Here is a 23,993-nt window from a genome sequence, read left to right on the forward strand (position 1 = left end):
CGGAACGAGATAGAGAAAAAAAGTGAATTACAAAGTTGTAGGGCATCATCAATTCAATACGAATCGACACCTTGCATACAGAAATGCTATGATATGAAACCCCAAGGGCCCCCCTCCCCCAAAAAAACATTGAATGCTGGTCACACACATGGCGCTCATTTAACTTTGATGCTGAAAGTGGCCACCGTCAGCTGCAATGCACATCTGGACTCTGGACAGCATACTGTATCTTGCTGCACATTGTGCAATATGGTAGGTGACACGTTTGCACAAGCATCTGTGATACATCGTCGTAGGTCCTGCAATGTTGGTGGAGGGGTCGCATACACCTGCTGTTTGATGTGACCTCACAGAAAGAAGTCCAATGGGGTCAGGTCAGGTGAGCGTAGAGGCCACTCCATGCAGCCACCATACCCAATGACTTGTAGGAAGATCTGAGGTATCGCTTCATGTCCACAGACTTGTGAGTTTTACACATTCTAATCATAGCATTTCTGTATGCAAGGTGTCGATTCGTATTGAATTGATGATGCCCTACAATTTTTTATTCCACTTTTTTTCTCTATCTTGTTCCGTTTTCGATATAAAAATGCTAACTCCGTTTTCCACCAGGTGGCGCTAGATGTGGTTTCATTGCGTAGCGCATGGCTACTTTACTATACCTAGGCACCACTTCTATGCCTATAGCTGCCGCCGTTCTCAGGTTAATGACGGTGGACAGGATATGGGTGAATACACTGTATACAGAGTGCTGCTGTATTCTTTTATTAATTTGCGGATCTTGGTACTTTTATGCCAGAGTGGGTAGATCTTTGACAAGGCACGGCAAGATTTAGGACTGGAGTAACGTTTCTGTCAGTGGTACACAGCAGTTAGGAGTACAAAACGCCAGGTCTTAATGAATTGGACCCAAGGACTGTCCTTTGCGTCTCACCGCCTGTGTGCGCGCACTTGGGCAGCTCAGCGCTTCTGAGCAGTGTCCTGCAGAGCAGCTTTCTGAGCAATCGGTGTGAATCTCGGGACCCGAACCTGCTACATGTTTGTAGTGCTGATCATTTAGATGAAACATTGTAGGTACTCTATAAGTGTGCCCTTAAATTTTTTGAGCAGCATAAAATTGTCATTTTAGAATAATGTCGCTTATTGACCTCAAACTATTTTTGAGAAAACAAAGAAAGAAAATAAAATGTACAAAAGTGCAGCAGAAAATGTCCCATTACATAGTCGATGGTATATTGTGAAGCTTTTATTCTGGACTTGTTTTTTTGTCTTCTCGCAGCCCTCTTTTTTTGTGGTGTATAATATGGTTACCACAGAAGTAATTGCAGTCTTTGAGAACACGTCCAATGAGCTGTTGGAGCTGTTTGAGAACTTCTGTGACCTTTTCCGGAATGCTACTCTTCACAGTGAAGCCGTGCAGTTCCCCTGCTCTGCCTCCAGCAACAACTTTGCCAGACAGATCCAGCGCAGGTCAGATATTCAGCTTTACAGCTGTATTTCCATCTCGTATCACTTTTGCTAGAATATGCCATCACTTTATGTTCATTGGGGATCAAGAATAACTGCCGAAATGCCATTGTCACAATTGACAGCAGCATCTAAGGGGTTTAACTGCTGCGATCAGCGCTGGCTCTCTTTGATAATGGTAAATTTATGTCAACATACTTTGTGTTTATTTATAACAATATCAGAAATTTGACAGATGTAAAACATTTTTACTATTTTAAAACTTTCATTATCCCTTTATTCCAGATATTCATATCACATAAAGCCTGCTTTACACCATACGATCCAGCATACGATATCGTATGCGATCGTACCTGCCCCCATCGTATGTAAAGCACGTTCAATTTGTTGAACGTGTCGCACAAACGATTAACCCCCGTCACACGTACTTACCCGTCCATACGACCTCGATGTGGGCGGCGAACATCCACTTCCTGGAGTGGGAGGGACGTTCGGCGTCACATCGACGTCAGGCGGTAGCCGGCCAATAGAAGCGGAGGGGCGGAGCTGAGCAGGACTTAAACATCCCGCCCACCTCTTTCCTTCCGCATCGTGGGCCGGGAGCCGCAGGACGCAGGTAAGAGCTGTTCATCGTTCCCGGGGTGTCACACACTGCAATGTGTGCTACCCCGAGTACGATGAACAATCTGACGTTCAATTCATGAGGAATGAACGACGTGCGTGCGATGAACGTTTTACCGTTGAATCGCACGTAGCTGTTACATGCTACAATGTAACTTACGATGCCAGATGTGCGTCACTTACGACATGACCCCGCCGACACATTGTAAGATATATTGTAGCGTGTCAAGCGCCCTTAACACACTAAATAGTTATTAAATAGCATTTACCGCGTGTGTGCTTTACATCAGCGCCATTTTTAAAATGTTATTTTATATTGTTAAAATTTGAAAAGGTTTAAAAATGTACTCGCAATTTTTCATTTTTTTTTTTCAAGGAAATTTACAAAACGTATATTTTTTTGGGGGGGGGATCTATTTAGTTTTGAAGTGACCTTATGGGACCTATATATTGAAAATCCCCCCAAAGTGACACCATTTTAAAAACCGCGCCTCTCAACATATTCAAAACTGCTGTCAGCAAGATTATTAACCCCTTAGGTGCTTTTCAGGAATACATAGTTGCATAGTTACATAGGTTGAATAAAGACCTAGGTCCATCTAGTTCAACCTTCCTCCACCAGTTCTACATTTGGTCACGAAGTCATTTATAACCAACAATGTTGTGTGTACTGAGGAAATCATCCAGCCCTTTTTTGAAAGCTGTTATAGTATCTGCCATTACTACCTCTTGTGGTAGGGCATTCCACAGTCTGACTGCTCTAACTGTAAAGAACCCTTTCCTATTTAGCTGTCGGAATCGCTTTTCTTCCATTCGCAGTGAGTGCCCCCTGGTCCTTAGTATTGTCTTTGGAAGAAATAAGTCATGTGCCAGTCCTTTATATTGACCACACATGTATTTATACATATAAATGAGATCTCCTCTGAGACGTTTTTTTTCTAAGCTAAACATATCCAACTTTTTCAACCTGTCATCATATGGGAGGCCTCCATTCCTTGTAATAGTCTAGTTGCCCGCCTTTGAACTGACTCTAACTTTAGAATGTCCTTTTTAAAATGTGGAGCCCAAAACTGGATCCTATATTCCAGATGTGGCCTTACAAGTGATTTATAGAGGGGTAACAATATGTTGGGATCACAGGATCTAATCTCTCTTTTTATATACCCTAAAATCTTGTTTGCTTTAGCAGCTGCTGCCTGACATTGAGTGCTGCTGCCCAGCTTATTTGTAATGAGAATACCCAAGTCCTTCTTCTGTTCTGTATTCCCCAGTTTACTTCCATTTAATGTATACGCAGTTATAGGATTACTATGTCCTAGGTGCATTACTTTACATTTATCAACATTAAATCTCATTTGACAAGTATCTGCCCAGTCTGACATCTTATCCAGATCTTTTTGTAATATTGTACTATCAAGGTCAGTTTTTAATATCCTACATAGTTTGGTGTCATCAGCAAAGACTGACACTTTACTATCAATCCCATCCACAATGAATGAATTCAAAATGGCATGACAGGAAAGAAAAATGTTTTTACCACCTAAATGTTGCCAACTTCTGAACAGGTCACCACCTCTGGCTGACGCTAATTCCGTTATTAGGCCGTGAATTGCCATGACAGTCATAAGCACCACTTAATCGTGATCTCAGGGTGCCGATGGGGTTAAAGAGGGAGCCCCCACATTGTTACCCATCTAGATGCCATAGTCACTTTTGACAGCAGTATCTAAGGAGTTAAAAACATATGGTTATTGTCTACACTGATCTTGGCCGATGCAGCAGGGTGACAGCTATAGTGTACAGCCGACAGCTGTAGCATTTTCATCCCTTGTGGGGATGCTATTGTCTTTGTTTAGTAAAAACGGGTATTGGTCACCAAAGGGTTAACTCCAAACTTTAAGTGCATGCACACATCCATTATATGTGTACGGAAAGGGTCGCCAAGGAGTTAAAAAAAAAATTGCTGGGTTGAATATGAAACTATGTAATATGACATGAGATTGTACATCATTATTCTCTGTAAGGTTGCCCATAGACATTACATTACAGTTGGTGAATTCTCCAGAAAGCACAGAAGTATGGCGGCCCCCCCAAACAAAGGATGGGATAATGAAGACTAAAGGCGCCGTTACATGCTACGATTTATCTGACGATCTCAGTACCGATGTGACACGCCCAGATCGTTGTTATGATTTGCCGAGATCGCTCATAGGTAGTTTAGTAGCAGTCACACGTACACATCTCACAAACGACACATTGTTCAGCGATTTATATTGTTTGACCAAGGCGGTCGTGTGGATGTTGTTCGTCGTTGACAGGGTGTCAAACGTAGCAATATGTCTGCTGCGTTCCAAACGATGAACAATATTTTGAAACTGAACGACGTGTCAACGAACAACGATTTTCAACCTATTTGCGATCATTCGGAGTCGCACGTAGGAGTCACACACAACAACGTCGCTAACGATGCCGGATGTGTGTCACGAAAACCGTGTCACCGACGACATATCATAAGATAAATCATAGCGTGTAACGGGGCCTTAACACAATGCGTTTGCTCTGCAGGGAGATTAGCCACTGTTAAGTGTCTGGCCACATTTCTCTCCCTCCTTTTCATTAAGAAAAAAGTAATCTTGGTTGATGTTCCCAATAATAGTTAACAAGGTAGTACTCTATTAATAAAATAACATGTAGCACACTCCCCTCCTGTCATTTCCTTGGACCTAGTGTAGGACAATCCAGTAGTTAGCTCCGGAAGTGATGACTTTGCCATCCAGTTGTCCACAGGACCACTGAAACCCGTAGCTGAAGTGGTCTGGTGACAGGAACAGCGTCTCTCTGGATATGTCTCTGATGACATGCTATTCACATGAATGCTGCAGCCACAAGCTTCAATGGTCCTGAGACCACCTTCAGCGCGGTCATTACTTCTTGATGCCGAGGACTGATGCACCTGTGGGATCCTTAGGGATGACAATAAACAAGTATGCCTCCTTTCCCTTTTTTTTTTTTCTTTTTTTTTTATTACCTTCCATGCCTTTAAAAAATAAACAAAAGAAGAATGCCAGATGATCCTAATACATATAATACAATAAGGCTATGTTCACACACTACGTTTTTTACCTGTGTTTTTGGTCCATTTTTGCTGCAGAAATTTCCTGAGAAATTCTTGTAACCTTTCTGCAGACATTCCCCAGCAAAACCTATGGCAAAAAAAAATTAGCTGTGCACACACTGCGTTTTTTTTCTTAAGAAAATTCTTTCACTAAATTTTCTTAAGAAAAAGAATGAGCATGTCACTTCTTTTTTGCAGCTAACTGCGTTATATCACTCTATTGACTGTAATGTAATCATGAAATAGCGCAGGAATAACGCAGGTAGCAAGTGATGTGCGTTATTCCTGCGTTATTCCCGCGTTATTTCGCGTTTTTGGGACATAGTGTACTTCCCTGCCCTGCGTTTTGCAGGGAAGTGATGTCACTAGGACAGGAAGAGGAAGAAGAAGAGAAAAAAAAAACCATGTGCTCCGCTGTATTTTTACCTTCCAGCCGAGGTAAACACACAGCGGCGGCCCGGTATTCTCAGGCAGGAAAGGGCAAGGGACAAGGTTAAAGTCCCCCCTCCTCCTGCAGCCGAGAATCTCAGCCGTAGCTGCCCCGGGACTGTTGCATCCATTATGCGACAGTCCCGGAGTGTCCCCGGCTCTTCCAGATGCCGTGATGCGGTGGCCATCCAGGTAATAAGGAGTTAACGGCAACCAATAGCTGCCGCTAAGTCCAAGATTAGTAATGGCAGTGTCTATGACACGACGTCACTAATCTGTAAGTGAAAGTAAAGAAACACACACACACACACACACCAAAAAATCCATTATTTTGAATAAAAGACAAAAAGCCCCCTCTTTCTCCAGTTTATTAACCCCTCCCAAAGACACAGCTCCGACGTAATCCACAGCGATGTACTGCGGCGCTTCTAGCCCTGCTCCAGCCGCGTGTGACAGTTGTCCACGCAGCCTCGGTCAGGGAGCGAGTGCTGAATGCGGCTCCTGAGCGAGGCTGCGGGTAACTACAGGACATTTCTCACGGCCGGTGATGTGAACACACTACCAGCCGCGAGAAGTGCAGTGTGTGGGGGGAAACATAATAATTAAAGCTGGAATATCTGTCTGTCTGTCTGTCTATATCTATCTGTCTATCCCTCTATTATCTATCTATCTTTCTATATCCTATCTATCTATTCCCCTAAATATCTATTATCTATCTATATCTATCTATCTATCCCTCTATTATCTATCTAACTATTCCCCTAAATATCTATTATCTATCTATTCCCCTAAATATCTATTATCTATCTAATCCCCTAAATATCTATTATCTATCTATTCCCCTAAATATCTATTATCTATCTATATCTATCTATCTATTCCCTTAAATATCTATCTATCTATCCCTCTATTATCTATCTAACTATCTATTCCCCTAAATATCTATTATATATCTATCTATCTATTCCCTTAAATATCTATCTATCTATCCCTCTATTATCTATCTAACTATTCCCCTAAATATCTATTATCTATCTATTCCCCTAAATATCTATTATCTATCTATTCCCCTAAATATCTATTATCTATCTAGTCCCCTAAATATCTATTATCTATCTATATCTATCTATCAATCCATCTATCCCTCTATCTATCATCTATCTATCTATCTATCTATCTATCTATCCCTCTATCTATCATCTATCTATCTATCCCTCTATCTATCATCTATCTACCTATATATCCCTCTATCTATCTATCATCTATCTATCTATCTATCTCTGTATTATCTATTTTTTTTATTTTTTTTTTCCTTTTCAACGTTCTTTATTGCTGTAAAGGCATTAAAAAACACAGGAACCAACCTGAAAAAACCCCCACCAAAACGCACCGAAAACACACCAAAAACGCACCAAAAACGCACCTGCGTTATTGGTGCGTTTTTTAACGCAGGTGCGCTAATCCTTCACTCTCAAGAAATGTTTTAAGAAAAATCATTTTTCTAGTGTGAACATAGCCTAAGACTACAAAAAATGTGGAAACCACACAATGGAGTGATAAAGTCCAAAATATCTTTATTAGAAAAGTTCACAAACAGTTAAAAAAGTGGGAAATGCACTTGCATAATTCCCCAAAGTGTGGTGTCCCTTGAAAAAGGTGATCCGAAACAGCTGTTGGGCTTGGACCTAGGACCGGCTTTCTCCCCCCTATCACAGAGTACTGGTATGTTGCTGGGTTTACCCTGAATATGTTTATATTGATTTGATGAGAGATTCGCTGTACCCAAAGATATATCTCTATATCGTTTATAGGGGGGTTTGTACAATGTTAATATTGACTGGCATCAGGCACTTTGTTGTACTAATTGAGTATTTTTGCCTATAACATCCAGTCATCTATACTTTGGCCCTGGTCCCCACGATGTGAGGTCTTTCTTAGTGTCCTCCTTATTTATGTTACTTTGGGGAATTATGCAAGTGCATTTCCCACTTTTTTAACTGTTTGTGAACTTTTCTAATAAAGATATTTTGGACTTTATCACTCCATTGTGTAGTTTCCACATTTTTTGTAGTATATATAGGAGTATGTCCTGTCATCAGGAATCCAATATTTTGGGGATATTACCTGTTTTCTGATATGTATACAGTTGGATATATGTGTGCATCCCCATTTCCCATGAAAATTGTTTCAATAGCCTAAGACTGTAGATTTTTGAGCTACAGTGAGAGAAAGGGAAAGTTCTGGGTGTAAGTGCTTAGGTAAAAGCTGTTCCATTATACAATAGTTCGGCAATAATAATTTGTCAGAGTCTATACAGAATACAACACCTGCCCCATACACCCCCATTAGCACTGGGCAAAAACTTTACATTTATCCAAACCAAAATAAATTTATTTTAAAAAGTATCAGTTGGCCAATCCAAAATATAACTTAGCCTGATATCACATATACAACTCCTAAACTGGTACTGAAGCCAGGCAGAGTGATGTCCTCTTAGAAAGTGTCGCTCGCAGCATAAAGTTTTAAAACCCCAAAACTATGAAGTAGTATGCACAATGGGCATACTTGCAGTATCTGAGACCAGAAAGTGACTTGGCGTGACCGCCCAGTGATAGTGGGCAGATTGGAGACAGTGGGTGGGATCAGCTAGAGTTATTGACCAGGATCGTAGATGGCGTGTGCATGACCAGCTTAGGTGGCTCTGCATTTCTTTTTGCAGCACAGTGGAATAAACATTAATTTTTACATCCACGTGGTCATGGAGTTCTTTATAATACAAGCTTGGGAATTGGGGTAAGACACCCAGGCGTGGGTTGGTGCAGAGGGTGGGGGCAAAGCCCCCCTTGCAGAATTTATTATTAATAATTTAATTATGCAAGGGAGATTTTGCCCCCACCTTCAACCCTCCCCCTTCTCCACCTGGTCTTACCCCCCCCAGGCCACCACTTCTATTTTAAAGAACTCCATGGCCACGTGGACTTACGCCCACAATCTTTGTTCCCACCCACTAACTGGCCGATCCCACCCAGTGTATTTACTCCACCCAATATCTCTGGGCGGTAACACCCAGTCACTTCCGGTCCCTGATACTGCAGAATGTGCGTAGTCTATGGTGGGTGGTTCTGTCACCCTCAGTAGACATGCGGTACTGGCTTAATTTACTTGGCATAATGTGGTATACAGTCTTAAGAATAACAAAGTACACACTCTTTGAATTTTGCTGTTTTAGATATTGTGGCATAATAAAGAAAAAAAACAGGCCCTTTGAAAATCATAAAAATTTGATAAAAACAACCTTAGGTGAACAACAACACATCACAAATTACTCAGTGTCCATTATTTTAAAAAAAAATAGACCATAATGTAGAAGAGGTGTTTGTAAACTTAGGTACACCCTTATCGCTTAGGCTAGGTTCACATTTTCGTCAATTTGTATCAGTCACAATCCGCGGCTCTGGTAAACAACGGAATCCGTTTGTCGGATTCCGTTGTTCCCATAGACTTGTATGAGCGACGGATTGTGACTGATGATGCTGCGTTGCATCCTCCGCCTGACTAATCAGTCATGGAATGACTGACCGCCGGGTGGCAGGAATGCAGCTTGTAACGTTTATTGAGCAGCGCAATCCGTAGGCTCTCTCTGGCTCCCTGCACACGTAACCAGGGTACACATCGGGTTACTAAGCAATGCGCTTTGCTTAGTTATCCGATATTTACCCTGGCTACGTGTGCAAGGAGTCAGCGCTAAGCGGTGTACGCTGGTAACCAAGGTAAATATCGGGTAACCAAGCAAAGTGCTTTGCTTAGTTACCCGATATTTACCCTGGCTACGTGTGCAGGGAGCCCGGCACTGACGTCCTCAGCGCCATGGCCCCGCTCGCCTCCACCCACCCCGCGCTCTGCCCCCCGCACACATTCTCAGCGGCCGAATGATCAGCTGATTACCCGGCGGCCGGCTGCTGTGAGCGATCGGCTGATAACCCGGCGGCCGGCTGCTGTGAGCGATCGGCTGATAACCCGGCGGCCGGCTGCTGTGAGCGATCGGCTGATCACCCGGCGGCCGGCTGCTGGGAGCGATCGGCTGATCACCCGGCGGCCGGCTGCTGGGAGCGATCGGCTGATCACCCGGCGGCCGGCTGCTGGGAGCGATCGGCTGATCACCCGGCGGCCGGCTGCTGGGAGCGATCGGCTGATCACCCGGCGGCCGGCTGCTGGGAGCGATCGGCTGATCACCCGGCGGCCGGCTGCTGGGAGCGATCGGCTGATCACCCGGCGGCCGGCTGCTTGGAGCGATCGGCTGATCACCCGGCGGCCGGCTGCTGGGAGCGATCGGCTGATCACCCGGCGGCCGGCTGCTGGGAGCGATCGGCTGATCACCCGGAGGCCGGCTGCTGCGAGCGATCACCCGCTCTCATTAGCCGGCCGCCTGGAGATCATCTGTTCGCTCTCAAAAGCCGGCCGGCTATTGTGAATGATCAGCTGATCGCTCTCTCTTTTACAACGGAGTCCGACAATGAATTCTAGTTATTATCATCCGTTGTACAACGCATCCGTCAGAGGCGTCAAGCAATGCATGTGACTGATGCAAAACAACGGAAATGTGAACCTAGCCTTACATAGTAATGAAAATGCACCAGTCTGTAATATTTGGGCATGTGCTAACAACATGCCAAAGCGAAGACACCAGCAAACGACCTTAGAGAAGCAATTGCTTCTGCCCATCAATTTAGGAACAGTTATAAGGCCATTTCCAAATAATTTGGAATTCGTTATTCTACAGTGAGAAAGATTATTCACAGGAGTGGACGTCCCATTAATCACAGCTCAAAATGAGACTGCAGTTTTCAGAGAAAATGCAAATATCTCAAGAGCCACAGCTCAGACCCTAAAGGTCTCCGCATGTTACAAGTGACCTGTCATGTGATTCATCCTGTCCTAACGGTGAGCAAATTCGAATCCTGGCTGTAACATTGCAGCCAGGTATAATTTTCTTTGACATTTTCCAACGTTTCAGAGAACATATAGAAGAGCAGCCAGATATTTTTCCTCTGAACGATGTTAGGGACTGATAGTCATACAGGAAACCATTACTCCACATTGTTCCTGCTATACTGTAGGTGGTTTCATAGGCTGTTGATTCATGGCATGTGCTTCATTTTTCACACCCTGCTTCTGCATTTTGTCTTAGTTTTTGTTAGTGAATAACACATTCTAATTTATCTGTTAATCTGAGGCTGTATTTAGCTAATTTCAAGAACCTTTGAAGGGAACATGTCAGGTCCTCTGTGCACCCAGCACCACGAGCAGTTCTGAGTGCATATTGCTAGTCCCTGCTTAACTTTCCCAGCCTATAGTAACATGCATAAAAAGAATAAAGAGATCTTTAGAAAAAAAGTATTTCTAAAGATCCTCTGATATGCTAATGAGCACATGGACTAGTCACAAGGACATAAGTTCCTTAGCCAGTCAGCCTACAGGGGCGTGATAACAAGCTAAGTGGGCTAACTAGCCAGGGAACTAACGCCCCTTCCACTAGTCACAGGCCTTAATTAGCATCTCACAAAGGATCTTTAGAAATCTTTTTTCTAAAGATCTCTTTATCTATGCTACTAGGGACAGTTAGGCAGGGATTAGCAATATGTACTCAGAACTGCTCATGGTTCAGGGTGCACTGGGGACCTGACAAATTCCCTTTAAGGATCAAGTTCTTTTGTTTTAAAGGGAATCTGTCACATGTAAAAAAAAACACAATATTAATCTTCAGGTTTATAGCCTTTGAATCCTGCTGGTGCCTGCACAGTAAATCCTGTTGCTGGGAGGAAAAAACTTCAATCCTCCTGGCAGTGTTTGGGTCTCAGCCACGGGGGGCAGGGTCATTGCGGGTTCAATCACCACTCTGTGTATTGAGAGTGCCAGCTGTAACCGCACCTCCCTCACTGACTGACAGCCAGCCACTCAGCATTAGAGAAAGCTATCGGTCAGTGCAGGGGGTGCGGTGACAGCCGCTGCTCTCCATACACAGAGCAGTGACTGTACCTGCGCTGTCTCTGTGACTGCAACCCAAACACTGATGGGGGAATAGCATTCATTTCCTCCCGGCCTCAGGGTTCATTGTGCAGGCTCCTGGTAGGTTCAGAACCTTATTAACCTACAGATAAACATATCTTCAGGTTAATTGCATTTTACATGTGACAGTTTCCCTTTAACCTCATAACGACGGCCGTACGACTTAAAGCGGCGGCAAAACAGGGTACTTATTCTGTTCCGCCGCTTTAAAGCGGCGGCCCGAAAAAACCCTGTAGCGCCCCCCAGCGACCGAAAATCTCGGGGGTTTCAGCTACCGGGGGTAGCTGAGACCCCCCAGATTATGAATCGGGGTGTTTTTTCTGGACCCCGTTAATGCGATCACCGGTATACACCGTATACCGGCGACAACATTAAAAAAAAATAAATGGCCGGTAAAATTGATTTATTTCTCATCTGACGTGATCAAACATGTCAGATGAGAAATAAATATGAGCCCTTAGTGCCCCCAAAGCCCCCGGTACCGGAGAAATCTATCCAACACCCCCCCCCTCCGGAAAATACAAGATGGCGCCGACGCGCGCTGAAAACTCCCGCCGCCTATCTCTGGTCCCCGGAGCCCCCTCCGGTTCTCCAGAGCCGCCTCCCCCCTCCCCCCTCCGGAGCGTGGAAGATGGCGGCCGCATTCATCCTGCTCTTTCTGCCGCATGTGACACGTCACATGCGGCAGAAAGTTGTCCCCAGGTCCCGCCGTCACCCCCCGTCACCCCCCCCAGCCCCCGGTTTTACGTTACCTGGCTGCTGGTGCTCCGGCCCCGCGATCACGCCGCCTCCTTCTTGAAACCTGGCGGCGCATGCGCAGACAGCGGCTGTCAGCTGGATCCCTGCAAGCAGGGACGCTGACGTCGCTACTGCACAGGCTGCTCCACTGTGGACCGGGGGAGGGTGAGTGAGGTAATCTGCAGCCACACTCCTCACATGGAGAGACTGCTGTTCTAGAAAATGGGGGGTACGTTCTGTGAGCGTGCCCCTCATATTCTAGAATGAGGTTACTGCAGGTCACTCTGCCCTAGGTTGGACCGGGGCAGTGTGAGTGCAGTATTCTCAGATTACTGCACCCACACTGCTCATGGAGAGCTTGCTCTTCCAGAAAATGGGGGATACGTTCCCTGAACGTGCCCCCCATATTCTAGAAGATCCAGAGTCGGCGTGGGACCTCCAAAATGGATTACAGCGACCAAAATTTATTTGTTTTCAATAAATTGGTAAAAGAGGAATGTTTCGGGGAGTTTTTTTTCAAATACATTTTTTTTTTGTCTTTATTTTTTTCTATTACTTGACTGGGTTAGTAATGTCGGGTATCTATTTAGATGCCGTGACATCACTAACCCCAGGGCTTGATGCCAGGTGACATTACAGCTGGTATCAACCCCGTATATTACCCCGTTTGCCACCGCACCAGGGCGCGGGATGAGCTGGAGCGAAGCGCCAGGATTGGCGCATCTAATGGATGCGCCACTTCTGGGGCGGCTGCGGCCTGCTATTTTTAGGCTGGGAAGAGTCCAATAACCATGGCTCTTCCCACCCTGAGAATACCAGACCCCAGCTGTCCGCTTCACCTTGGCTGGTGATCTAATTTGGGGGGGACCCCACGTTTTTTTTTTTTAAAAAAACCGCCTGGGGAGCCCTCCAAATTGATCACCAGCCAAGATGAAGCTGTCAGCTGTGGTTTGCAGGCTACAGCTGTCTGCTTTACCCTAGCTGGCTATCAAAAATAGGGGGGACCCCACGTCGTTTATTTTAATTATTAATTTTTTGGGGGGCTAAATACAAGGCTAGGCACCCTTTAGTGCCACATGAAAGGCACTAAAGGGCGCCAGCTTAGAATATGCAGGGGGTGGGACGTTATATTTGTTTGACATCTATCCATTCATCCATTGTAGCATTTTAGGCTGTGTGCCCACAATCGGGGTTTGCAGCGTTTTGGGCGCAGAGTGTGTCCATAGTGTTTTCCCTGCGTCCATAGGGCTGCGTTGTGCAGTAGAAGCACAGTGGAAGGATTTTTAGAAATCCCGTGCCCACTGTGCTTCTTTTCTCCGCAGCATACACTGACCTGTGGTGCAGCTTCCCGAGCCTCAGCATGTCAATTTATGCTGCGGAGATGAGTGTTCTCTGCAGGTAGCATAGAGCTCCACAGCGGCCTGAACCCAAATCGTGGGCATGGGCAGCTGCGTTCAACCGTGGACAACACTCACATCTCTGCAGGAAGGCTGACACTGTATACTAGACGCCGTGTCGCTGGATCATGGCCACATAGCCTAAAAGTGAGACATTTGTTGCTACAGCAACATTTTTGTGAAGTACCTGTGGATTCAAAATGCTTACTATACTCCTGAATAAAATCCTTCCATTCCAAGCCCTCCCATTTATCCAAACAGAGGTTTTTGGCCACATGTGGGGTATCCCTGTGCTCATAAGACATTGGATAACAACCTGTGGGGTCCACGGTTTGTTGTTGTCTCTTGAAAAAGTGAGAAATTTGATGCTGAAGCAACATTTTTGTGAAAAAAATGAAAAGTTTCAATATGGCAACCTAAGCTTATCAAATTCTGTGAAGTATTCGTGGATTCAAACTGCTCACTATACACCTAGATAAAAGCCTTGAGGTGTCTTGTTTCCAGAATGGAGTCACTTGTGGGGGACCGCCACTGTTTAGGCACCTCAGGGGCTCTCCAAATGCAACCTGGCGTCCACTATTGATTCCAGCCAATTTTGCAGTCAAATGGCACTCCTTCCCTTCCGAGCCCTGCCATGTGCCCAAACAGTTGATTTCCACCATATATAAGGTATCGCCAAACTCAGGAGAAATTGCACAATAAATGTTATGTAAAAAAAAAAGCTACCTGGTTGAAATAACAATTTTGTGGTAAAATTTTTTTTTTTTTTTTTCATGGCTCAACGTTATAAAATTCTGTGAAGCACCTGGGGGTTCAGGGTACTCACCAAACATCTAGATAAATTCCTTGAGGGGCCTAGTTTCCAAAATGGGGTCACTTGTGCGGGGTTTCTGCTGTTTAGGTAACTTAGGGGTCCTCCAAATGTGACATGGTGCCCGCAATCTTTTTCAGCCAAATTTCCTTTCCAAAATTCAAATATTGCTCCTTTCGTTCCAAGCCCTCCCATTTGTCCAAACAAAGGTTTCAGACCACATGTGAGGTATCACCGCGCTCATAAAAAAGTGGTTAACAAACCTTGAGGTCAAATTTTTGGAATTACCTCTTGAAAAAGTGAGAAAATTGATGCTAAAGCAACATTTTTGAGAAAATTATTAAAATTTTCAATATGACAACGTAACGTTAACAAAATCTGTGAAGTACCTGTGGATCTAAAATGCTCACTATACCCCTAGATAGAAGCCTTGAGGGGTCTAGTTTCCAAAATGGTGTCACTTGTGAGGGATTTCTTCTGTTTAGGTACCTTAGCGGACCTGTAAATGCAACATGGTGCCCGCAATCTATTTCAGCCAAATTTGCTTTCCAAAATTCAAATATTGCTCCTTCTGTTCCGAGCCCTCCCATTTGTCCAAACAGAGGTTTCTGACCATATGTGGGGTATCGGCGCACTCATAAGAAAGTGGGGAACAAGTTTTGGGGTCCATTTTGTTGTGTTATTTCTTCTAAAAGTGAATAAATTTGGGTTAGAGCAACATTTTTAGGTAAAATTTAATTTTTGCTTTTTTTCATTCCACATTGCTTTTGTTCATGTGAAGCACCTGAAGGGTTAATAAACTTCTTGAATGTGGTTTTGGGTACTTTGGGGGGTGCAGTTTTTATAATGGTGTCACTTTTGGGTATTTTCTGTCATCTAGGCTTATTGAAGTCACTTCAAATGTGATGTGGTCCCTAAAAAAATGGTTTTGTAAATTTTGATGTAAAAATGAGAAATCGCTGATAAACTTTGAACCCCTCTAACTTCCTAACAAAAAAAAATTTTGTTTCCAAAATTGTGCTGATGTAAAGTAGACATGTGGGAAATGTTATTTATTAACTATTTTTGTGTCACAGAAATCTCTGGTTTAACGGTATAAAAATTCAAAAGTTGAAAATTGCTAAATTTTCAAAATTTTTGCCAATATTCAATTTTTTTCATAAATAAACGCAAAAAATATTGTCCTAAATTTGGTACTAACAAGAAGTCCAATATGTGACGAAAAAACAATCTCAGAATCACCGGGATCCGTTGAAGCGTTCCAGAGTTATAACCTCATGAAGTGACACTGGTCAGAATTGCAAAATTTGGTCTGGTCATTAAGGTGAAAATTAGCTCCGTCACTAAAGGGTTAAGAAGTATGTCCTGATAAGTAAAACCATAGAATTCTAGGAAGATGTGCTTAGCTCTTCCCATTTTCCCATGCCAGCTGCAGTGCCATGTGTTGCAGATGTTGAAGACAAGGCCAGTACATTCTCACTATGCAGGCGCCAGCAACTGCTGCATCCACTTATAAAGATTAGTAGCCAACCATTGGGCAAATCATGAGGGAGGTAGGACTGCAAACCACCTTCATGACTATTCACAGTGTGCGATACATTAGAGCTGTATTTCTGCTGCAAGGGATCTTTCAGTGAGATTTTTTTAAATCAATTTCCATTCTATATATTGCTGTGATGGTGGGTTAGGGGATGTACACTAATGGCAAATTATCTTTTAAAGGGAACCTGTCACCAGGATTTTCCCCTATAGGGTCATTCCGTGTCAAGTGGACCAGTATTAAAAATCGTCCCCACTCGACGTTCTCCGATTTTGCTGAAAATTTATAAGGATGTACATGTATGTTTGAAAAGAGGTTCTGTAAATTTTTAGGGCCAGATCTCAAATATATTGGGCACTGTTGACCTTTTCACTGGAGGCCCCCCCCAAGGCTGCGGCTTCAGCTAAGAGGATTTTGCAAACTTTGGCACATAGCCATTAGAGTTCTATACTGGCTATGATGCTGAAATTTGGCATACTAGCTCAACTTTTGCTGCTAAACGAGATAAAATTATTACCGGCTATGACAAAACAATATTTCGGCCGCAATTTTGTGTCAAAGTAGCTTGCAAAACGCCACGCATAAAATTTATGCCAAACTTTGCCCATATATAACTCAAGACCAAAAACCAATAGGAACTGGTGCTTTACCCTGTACAACAAACATCTACATGACTTTGCATTGCTGCAATATCACGGTCAAAGCATATGTATTTGTGGAAATATTCACACCCACATATGATGAAAAACTTAAAAAAAACGAATTTTACCTATTTTTAGGTCAAATTTCCCAAAAAGGTACTCCTAAAATATATTAATTCTGTTATCATTTGAAAGAGCACATTTTTCTCTACAAGGATCATTGGGGTTTTTTTTGGAGTCTCTCAGTTTAAGAAAAGAAAAATGCCACTGAACATGGTGTTATTTATTAATACGCAATGAATGCTAACTGCACTATTCAAACCCTTGCTCTGGTCCATGGTGGTTATACCACAACCAATTCCCTAAGAATTGGTATTATAATCCTATTAAGAATTGTAATAATGCTGTCTTTCGAGAATTGGCAGCCCCATCGCCTAGGAGCCATGGCCGATAGCCGTGCAAGGCCAGCCGCGGGCGGTCTCTTTATCGCAGGTTCCGAAGCCTGAGGGTGGGTGTCTTTGCCTAGGATCCCAAGCCTAATATTGGGTATCTTTTGTTGGTTCCCAAGCCATAATGTTCAGTCTAAGTAAGTGGTCTGGAATTGTTGCTGAATTTGCAGCATAATGGGTTCAGAGAAGCTGTATTGTCGGCCCATTGCTGTTGCAGCTGGTGCTGGAATTATTGCAATGATCGACTGCTCGGGAATCCAGCATGTATCATTTCTCACAGGCCAGTGAAAGAAGCTAGCTGGTCCATGAGGATGCATAAAATGTATTAATGCATCATGGTCGTCGACTGAAATTTCAGAAATATTTCCAATCCACCAGTTCCTATCGTAAATGCAGGCAATGTATTGCCCTGGCTGGAGGTTTGCAATTGGCACAAAAGGCATTTCTGATCTGACAGATCCATCTACATGGGCAATGAAAGATGAAGGGTCATTTGACACCCTTGAAATGCGAATCTTTTTGTCATCAATTTCATTCTCCATCACTAAAAAATAAATAATATATGCATTAAAATGTAACAATAGTCAATAGGTTTATAGGTTTTTGATTATAATAGACATTGCTAGCAACAATACAACTCTGTAACATGTGATTAGAATCTGAAAATCAAACACAAAATCAATGCATTACGTGCATACATAACACCATGTTCAGTGGCGTTCTTCTTTTCTTAAATGGAGAGACTCCAAAAAAAAACCCCAATGATCCTTGTAGAGAAAAATGTGCTCTTTCAAATGATAACAGAATTAATATATTTTAGGGGTACCCTTTTTGGGAAATTTGACCTAAAAATAGGTAAAATTCGTTTTTTTTAAGTTTTTCATCATATGTGGGTGTGAATATTTCCACAAATATATATGCTTTGACCGTGATATTGCAGCAATGCAAAGTCATGAAGATGTTTGTTGTACAGGGTAAAGCACCAGTTCCTATTGGTTTTTGGTCTTGAGTTATATATGGGCAAAGTTTGGCATAAATTTTATGCGAGGCGTTTTGCAAGCTACTTTGACACAAAATTGCGGCCGAAATATTGTTTTGTCATAGCCGGTAATAATTTTATCGCGTTTAGCAGCAAAAGTTGAGCTAGTATGCCAAATTTCAGCATCATAGCCAGTATAGAACTCTCATGGCTATGTGCCAAAGTTTGCAAAATCCTCTTAGCTGAAGCCGCAGCCTTGGGGGGGGGGCTCCAGTGAAAGGTCAACAGTGCCCAATATATTTGAGATCTGGCCCTAAAAATTTACAGAACCTCTTTTCAAACATACATGTACATCCTTATAAATTTTCAGCAAAATCGGAGAACGTCGAGTGGGGACCACTGGTCCACTTGACACGGAATGACCCTATAAGCTGCAGCCAGCACCAGTGAGCCCTTATATACAGCATTCCAGAATACTGTATATAAGAGCCCAGACCTTTATAATACTCGCCTACGGGGCGGTTCGGTCCGATGGGTGTTGCTGGTCTCAGTCCAGCGCTTCTTCCATCTTGTGGGATCGCCGTCCTCCTGCCCAGCCCCATGTGCATGACGCGTCCTGCGTCATTTACAGAAAGGCCTCCATTGCGCTCCTGCGCATGCGCACTTTGATCTGCTCAGCTGATGGCCAAGCAAAGAACTGTAGTGCGCATGTTTGGCCGGTCTTTGATCTTTCCTCGCTCCTGCCCCTTAAAGTACTTTGCTCTGCCCTCAGCAGGGCAGATCAGAGTGCGCAGGCGTGCAATGGCGGCCTCCGTGTGAATAACACAGGATCGCATCATGCACATGGGGCTGGGCAGGAGAACGGTGAGTGCACAAGATGGAGGAGGTGCCGGACCAAGACAAGTGACACCCATCGGACTGGACCGCCCCATAGGTAAGTATAATAAAGGTGTTTATGTTCTACAGAGCAGCCTGGGCTCTTATATACAATTTTCTAGAATGCTCTATATAAGGGCTCACTGGTGCTGGCCGCAGCTTATAAGGGAAAAACCTGGTGACTGGTTCCCTTTAAGAAAGTAAATTATAAGCAAAGATAGTCTAGTGGAAAATAAGCTAAGCTTTAAAGTGTAACCGTCATTTTCATTTCTATTTCATAAATCAATAGTTGTTATTGATGAGATTCTATGATGATGAGGAGGGAGGAGCTAAAGGAAGAGCTCCGCCCCCTCCTATCTTCATAGAATCTCATCAGTAGCAGCTGCCATCTCGTATCTCAGTAATGGGAAAGTCCTCACTGTATACAGATTTTGCCTCAGAATTGAGAATTTTGATGATGACTGATCAATTCTGCAGAGAAAGAGGCAGATTTATGTGAGAAGACATATCACAAAGTTTCTTATCTTCATGTATTCTATTGATTTATGTAATAAAAATGAAGCCGACGGTTACACTTTACAGCATCTGCCGCTAGACGATCCTGCTAGTAATTGCCGGTATTGTTGTTGTGACCTGTATACATTGTGTATTCTGTTTCTTCTTGTTCCATGTATAGAACATCGTGTCATGGCTCTTTTATTACTGATGCACCGTGCATTAACATGAATCTCTCTGCTTTTAGGTTTAAAGATACAATTGTGAATGCCAAGTATGGAGGCCACACGGAAGCAGTGAGAAGGCTCCTGAGCCAGCTGCCGATCAGCGCCCAGTCTTATAGTGGGAGTCCTTACCTTGACCTGTCTCTCTTCAGCTACGATGATAAGTGGGTCTCTGTTATGGAGAGGCCTAAAACCTGCGGCGATCATCCAATCAGGTACGGCGAAGCCCAGTGCGTCCGGCAATGCTGTGTGTCTATTATCATGTATTGCCTATTATCCTTGTGGATGTCTTGTATTGTAAGACAATGCTTCTCACATTCCTTTACTTATCTCACTTATATGTTCCTGCCACATGTCTAACTTTTTTTTTTTTAACCCCATAGATACATAATTCTCAACAATATTTTCCAAAGCCCATAACATTTTTCAGTGTGTGCAATTGTTTGATCACATTATTTTATATATTAACTTCTCATTTTGGGGGGAAAAACATCTAATTGTGATATTTTATATTTTGTTTCTATACTCAGCATTTACACTTAGGGGTACTTTGCACACTACGATATCGCAGGTGCGATGTCGGTGGGGTCAAATTGAAAGTGACGCACATCCGACGTCGCTATCGATATCGGAGTGTGTAAATCGTTTTTGATTACGAGCGCAAAAGCGTCGAAATCGTATGATCGGTGTAGTGTCAGTCATTTCCATAATTTCGGAAGGTCGATGTTATGATGATGTTCCTCGTTCCTGCGGCAGCACACATCGCTGTGTATGAAGCCGCAGGAGCGAGGAACATCTACCTGCGTCCTGCGACTCACGCCGGCTATGCGGAAGGAGGGAGGTGGGCGGGATGTTTACGTCCCGCTCATCTCCGCCCCTCCGCTTCTATTGGCCGCCTGCCGTGTGACGCCGCACGACCCGCCCCCTTATGAAGGAGGCGGGTCGCCGGCCAGAACGACGTCGAAGGGCAGGTGAGTGCATGTGAAGCTGCGTAGTGATAATGTTCGCTACGGCAGCTATCACAAGAGATCGCAGCTGCGACGGGGGCGGGGACTATCGCGCTCGGCATCACTACCATCGGCTTGCGATGTCATAGTGTGCAAAGTGCCCCTAACAGTAATGTGTAAATTCATCCTGCTACAATGTAATATTACACATCATGAGTCTGGAAATACTTATTATTTGTGTGTTTTGTTTTGTTTTTCTCCATTAACCCCTTGGCATCACAGCCAGTTATGGCAATTTTATTTATTTATTTTTTTTTTAATTTTTGTATTGTCGTGTTCCAGGAGCCATATAATTTTATTTATTAATTTTTAATATCTTTTTGGCGACCGTCATATGAAAGCTTGTTGTATTGTATTTGTCAGTGGAATCATTTTAATCATTTAATCATTTTAAGTCTACATCTAACTTACTGACAAACGTTTATTAACTCTATATGGAGAGGAATGTAACAAACCAGGAACGAGTCAGATTCCTGTATTTCCATGCGGCAGGCCGTGCCGGGTGATGCGGTGCGAGTCACTCGCCAGTGTAACTCGAGCCTTATTCTGTTGCTCAGTACAATGATGGCGATACCAAATTTCTAGAATTTTATTTGTTTCATTTTGTTTGCACAATAAATACAAACTTATAATATAAATCACTTGGTTTTGCATAACAAATTATATGTTGTTGATATTTTGTGGAACATGCAATCTTTTGATCACTTGCAATTACACTCTTTGGGAGGCAAAATGAACCAAAAACTTTACTTCTGAGACTGTTTTATATTTGGTAAACACTATTTCCAATTAGGTATAGTTATGTTGTCTCTGTGTTCTGTGAGTCAACATGCCACCTTTTTGCGCCCCCCCCCCCAAAAAAAAATAGAAATATGCATATATATATATCTATCTAATTGTCTAATTCTGTCTGTCTGTAACGGAAATCCCGCGTCGCTGATTGGTCGCGCCAGCCACCTGCGACCAATCCCGACAATTGCTGCATGATTTGAACCACGCTTCGCTGATTCGCCGCACACAGACACTGCCGCACACAGAAGTCTCTATATACACCCCAGCAGCCTTTATATACACCCCGGCATATACACCCCAGCAGCCTTTATATACACCCCGGCATATACACCCCAGCAGCCTTTATATACACCCCGGCATATACACTCCAGCAGCCTTTATATACACCCCACAAGCCAAAGCCTCTATATACAACCCAGCAGCAGCCTCCAGCACACAGTAAAAAAATAAATGATTATACTCACCTTGCACTTTCTTCTCTTTTCATACTCTGTAGTACTTTCTCCCCCCCTCGCTGGCCCTGCAGGCTGGGAGATGCAGCTGCTTCCTATTTCCTCCTCTGCATGTCCCTCCCACCTCTCTGCTCAGCTGCCTCCGGATTGGATGTGGGTGTTGGTGAGGGAGTGGTGCGGGCAGGCCCCTTAGATACCCGACTGCGGCCTTAGCAACATGACACAGACTGTCACTGAACCTGTATAAGGCCCTGTGCGCACTGGAAAACAGAATTTTCTTAAGAAAATTCCGCAGGGTCTGAAAGATTACCGTACCCGCAGTAAAAAACCGCTGCAAACCGCACCCGAAAACCGCATGCGGTTTGCCGCGGTTTTACCGCGGTATTGCCACAGTTTTTCTGCGTGCGGGTTGGTACATGTGTTTTACTGCATTCACTGCAATAAAGCACATTGAAAAAAAAAAAAGTTCCTTCTGAGATAGATAGTAGATAGAGGACAGATCACTGCATTTCTCCCAAGCAGTAATGTGGTGTTCACATTACTGGCTGTGGGAAATGACCTGTGGGTACCTCTGCTGTCTCGTTGCGAGGCTGCATTCAGTGCAGTGTGTCAGTTGTGGCTGGATGCAAGCGTCGCAGGACGTGGATTACACCGGAGCTGTGTGTTTCGGGGGTGGGGGGGTTAATAAAGGGGCTTTTGTCTTTTATTTAAAATAAAGGATTTCTCGGTGTGTGTTTTTTCACTTTACTTACGGGTTGATCATGTCAGCTGTCACATAGACGCTGCCATGATCAAGCCTAGACTTAAATGGCAGCGATCCGCTGCCATTTAACTCGTTATTACCTGGATTGCCACCGCATCACGGCATCTGGAAGAGCCGGGGACACTCCGGGACTGCCGCATAATGGATGCGACAGTCCCGGGGCAGCTGCGGGCTGATATTCTCGGCTGCGGGAGCGGAGGGCATTAACCCTGGCCCTCGCCCTCCCCAGCCTGAGAATACCGGGCCGCCGCTGTGTGTTTACCTCGGCTGGACAGTAAAAATACAGTGGAGCCCACTTGTTTTTTTTTTTTTTCTTTATGCCCATTTGATTTGTATGTGTACTCTATATATCTGTGTGTGTATTCTATGTCTGTGTGTGAGTGTGATCTGTGTGTGTTTACTCTCTGCTCCGCTTCCTCTTCCTGTCATAATGACATTACTTCCCTGCAAACCGCAGGCAGTGATGAACATTATGTCCCGAAACCGCAAAATACCGGAGGGAATAACGCAGGAAAACGCAATGAACCGCACAGAATTTGCTGCCTGCGTTATTCCCTGCGGTATTTCACGATTACTTTGCAGTCAATGGAGTGAAAACCCGCAGATATCTGTGGAAAAGGAGTGACATGCAATTGTTTTTGCTGCGGGAATCCCACAGCAAAACATGCAGCTGTCAAAATCCGCCTAGTGCGCACAGCTTTTTATTTTCCCATAGGTTTTGCTGGTGAATCACTGCAGAGATGTTATGAACATGCAGCGAAACATGCAGGAAATCCGCGGCAAAAACCGGCAAGTGCGCACAGGGCCTTAGAGAGCAAATGCAGGGGAAAATAATGATCGCGGCGTGATGGCACGATGTGTGTGGATGGCGGTGGGTACGGACGCCGGCCCTGCGTAGTTCACTCATGTTTACTAAACAAGTGTGATGTAATTCACTCATGGACAAATTCTGTCAGTCACAGTGTCACGTAGTTGTCACGTTTACTCAACACGTTCTGTCATTGCCACGTAATTCAAGCAAGAGTGATCACTGGATCAGCAAAAGGAAACAAAGTGTTCATTCCACGCATTGATTCATGTCCTTCGGACACCGGTCTTCGGTCTTCCATTTAGGCTTCGGCGTTGACAGTT

At 44.0% G+C, this 23,993-nt stretch overlaps 1 protein-coding gene across 5 annotated transcripts in view; it reads left to right on the top strand.

The window, feature by feature from the left end:
- DET1 (DET1 partner of COP1 E3 ubiquitin ligase) overlaps positions 1–23,993 on the top strand; it is a 143,237-nt gene that overhangs the window by 54,945 nt on the left and 64,299 nt on the right. For all 5 annotated transcript variants that reach the window (XR_012752885.1, XM_075342819.1, XM_075342821.1 and 2 more), the window contains exons 3-4: positions 1,280–1,470; positions 19,872–20,063. Coding sequence is in view for 4 of the 5 variants with exons in the window: in XM_075342819.1 (XP_075198934.1) it covers positions 1,280–1,470; positions 19,872–20,063 (383 nt within the window). In the remaining variant the exon portion in view is untranslated. The remainder of the gene's footprint in view (positions 1–1,279; positions 1,471–19,871; positions 20,064–23,993) is intronic.

The sequence above is a fragment of the Anomaloglossus baeobatrachus genome, chromosome 4 (assembly GCF_048569485.1).
Source record: "Anomaloglossus baeobatrachus isolate aAnoBae1 chromosome 4, aAnoBae1.hap1, whole genome shotgun sequence".
NCBI lineage: Eukaryota > Metazoa > Chordata > Amphibia > Anura > Aromobatidae > Anomaloglossus > Anomaloglossus baeobatrachus.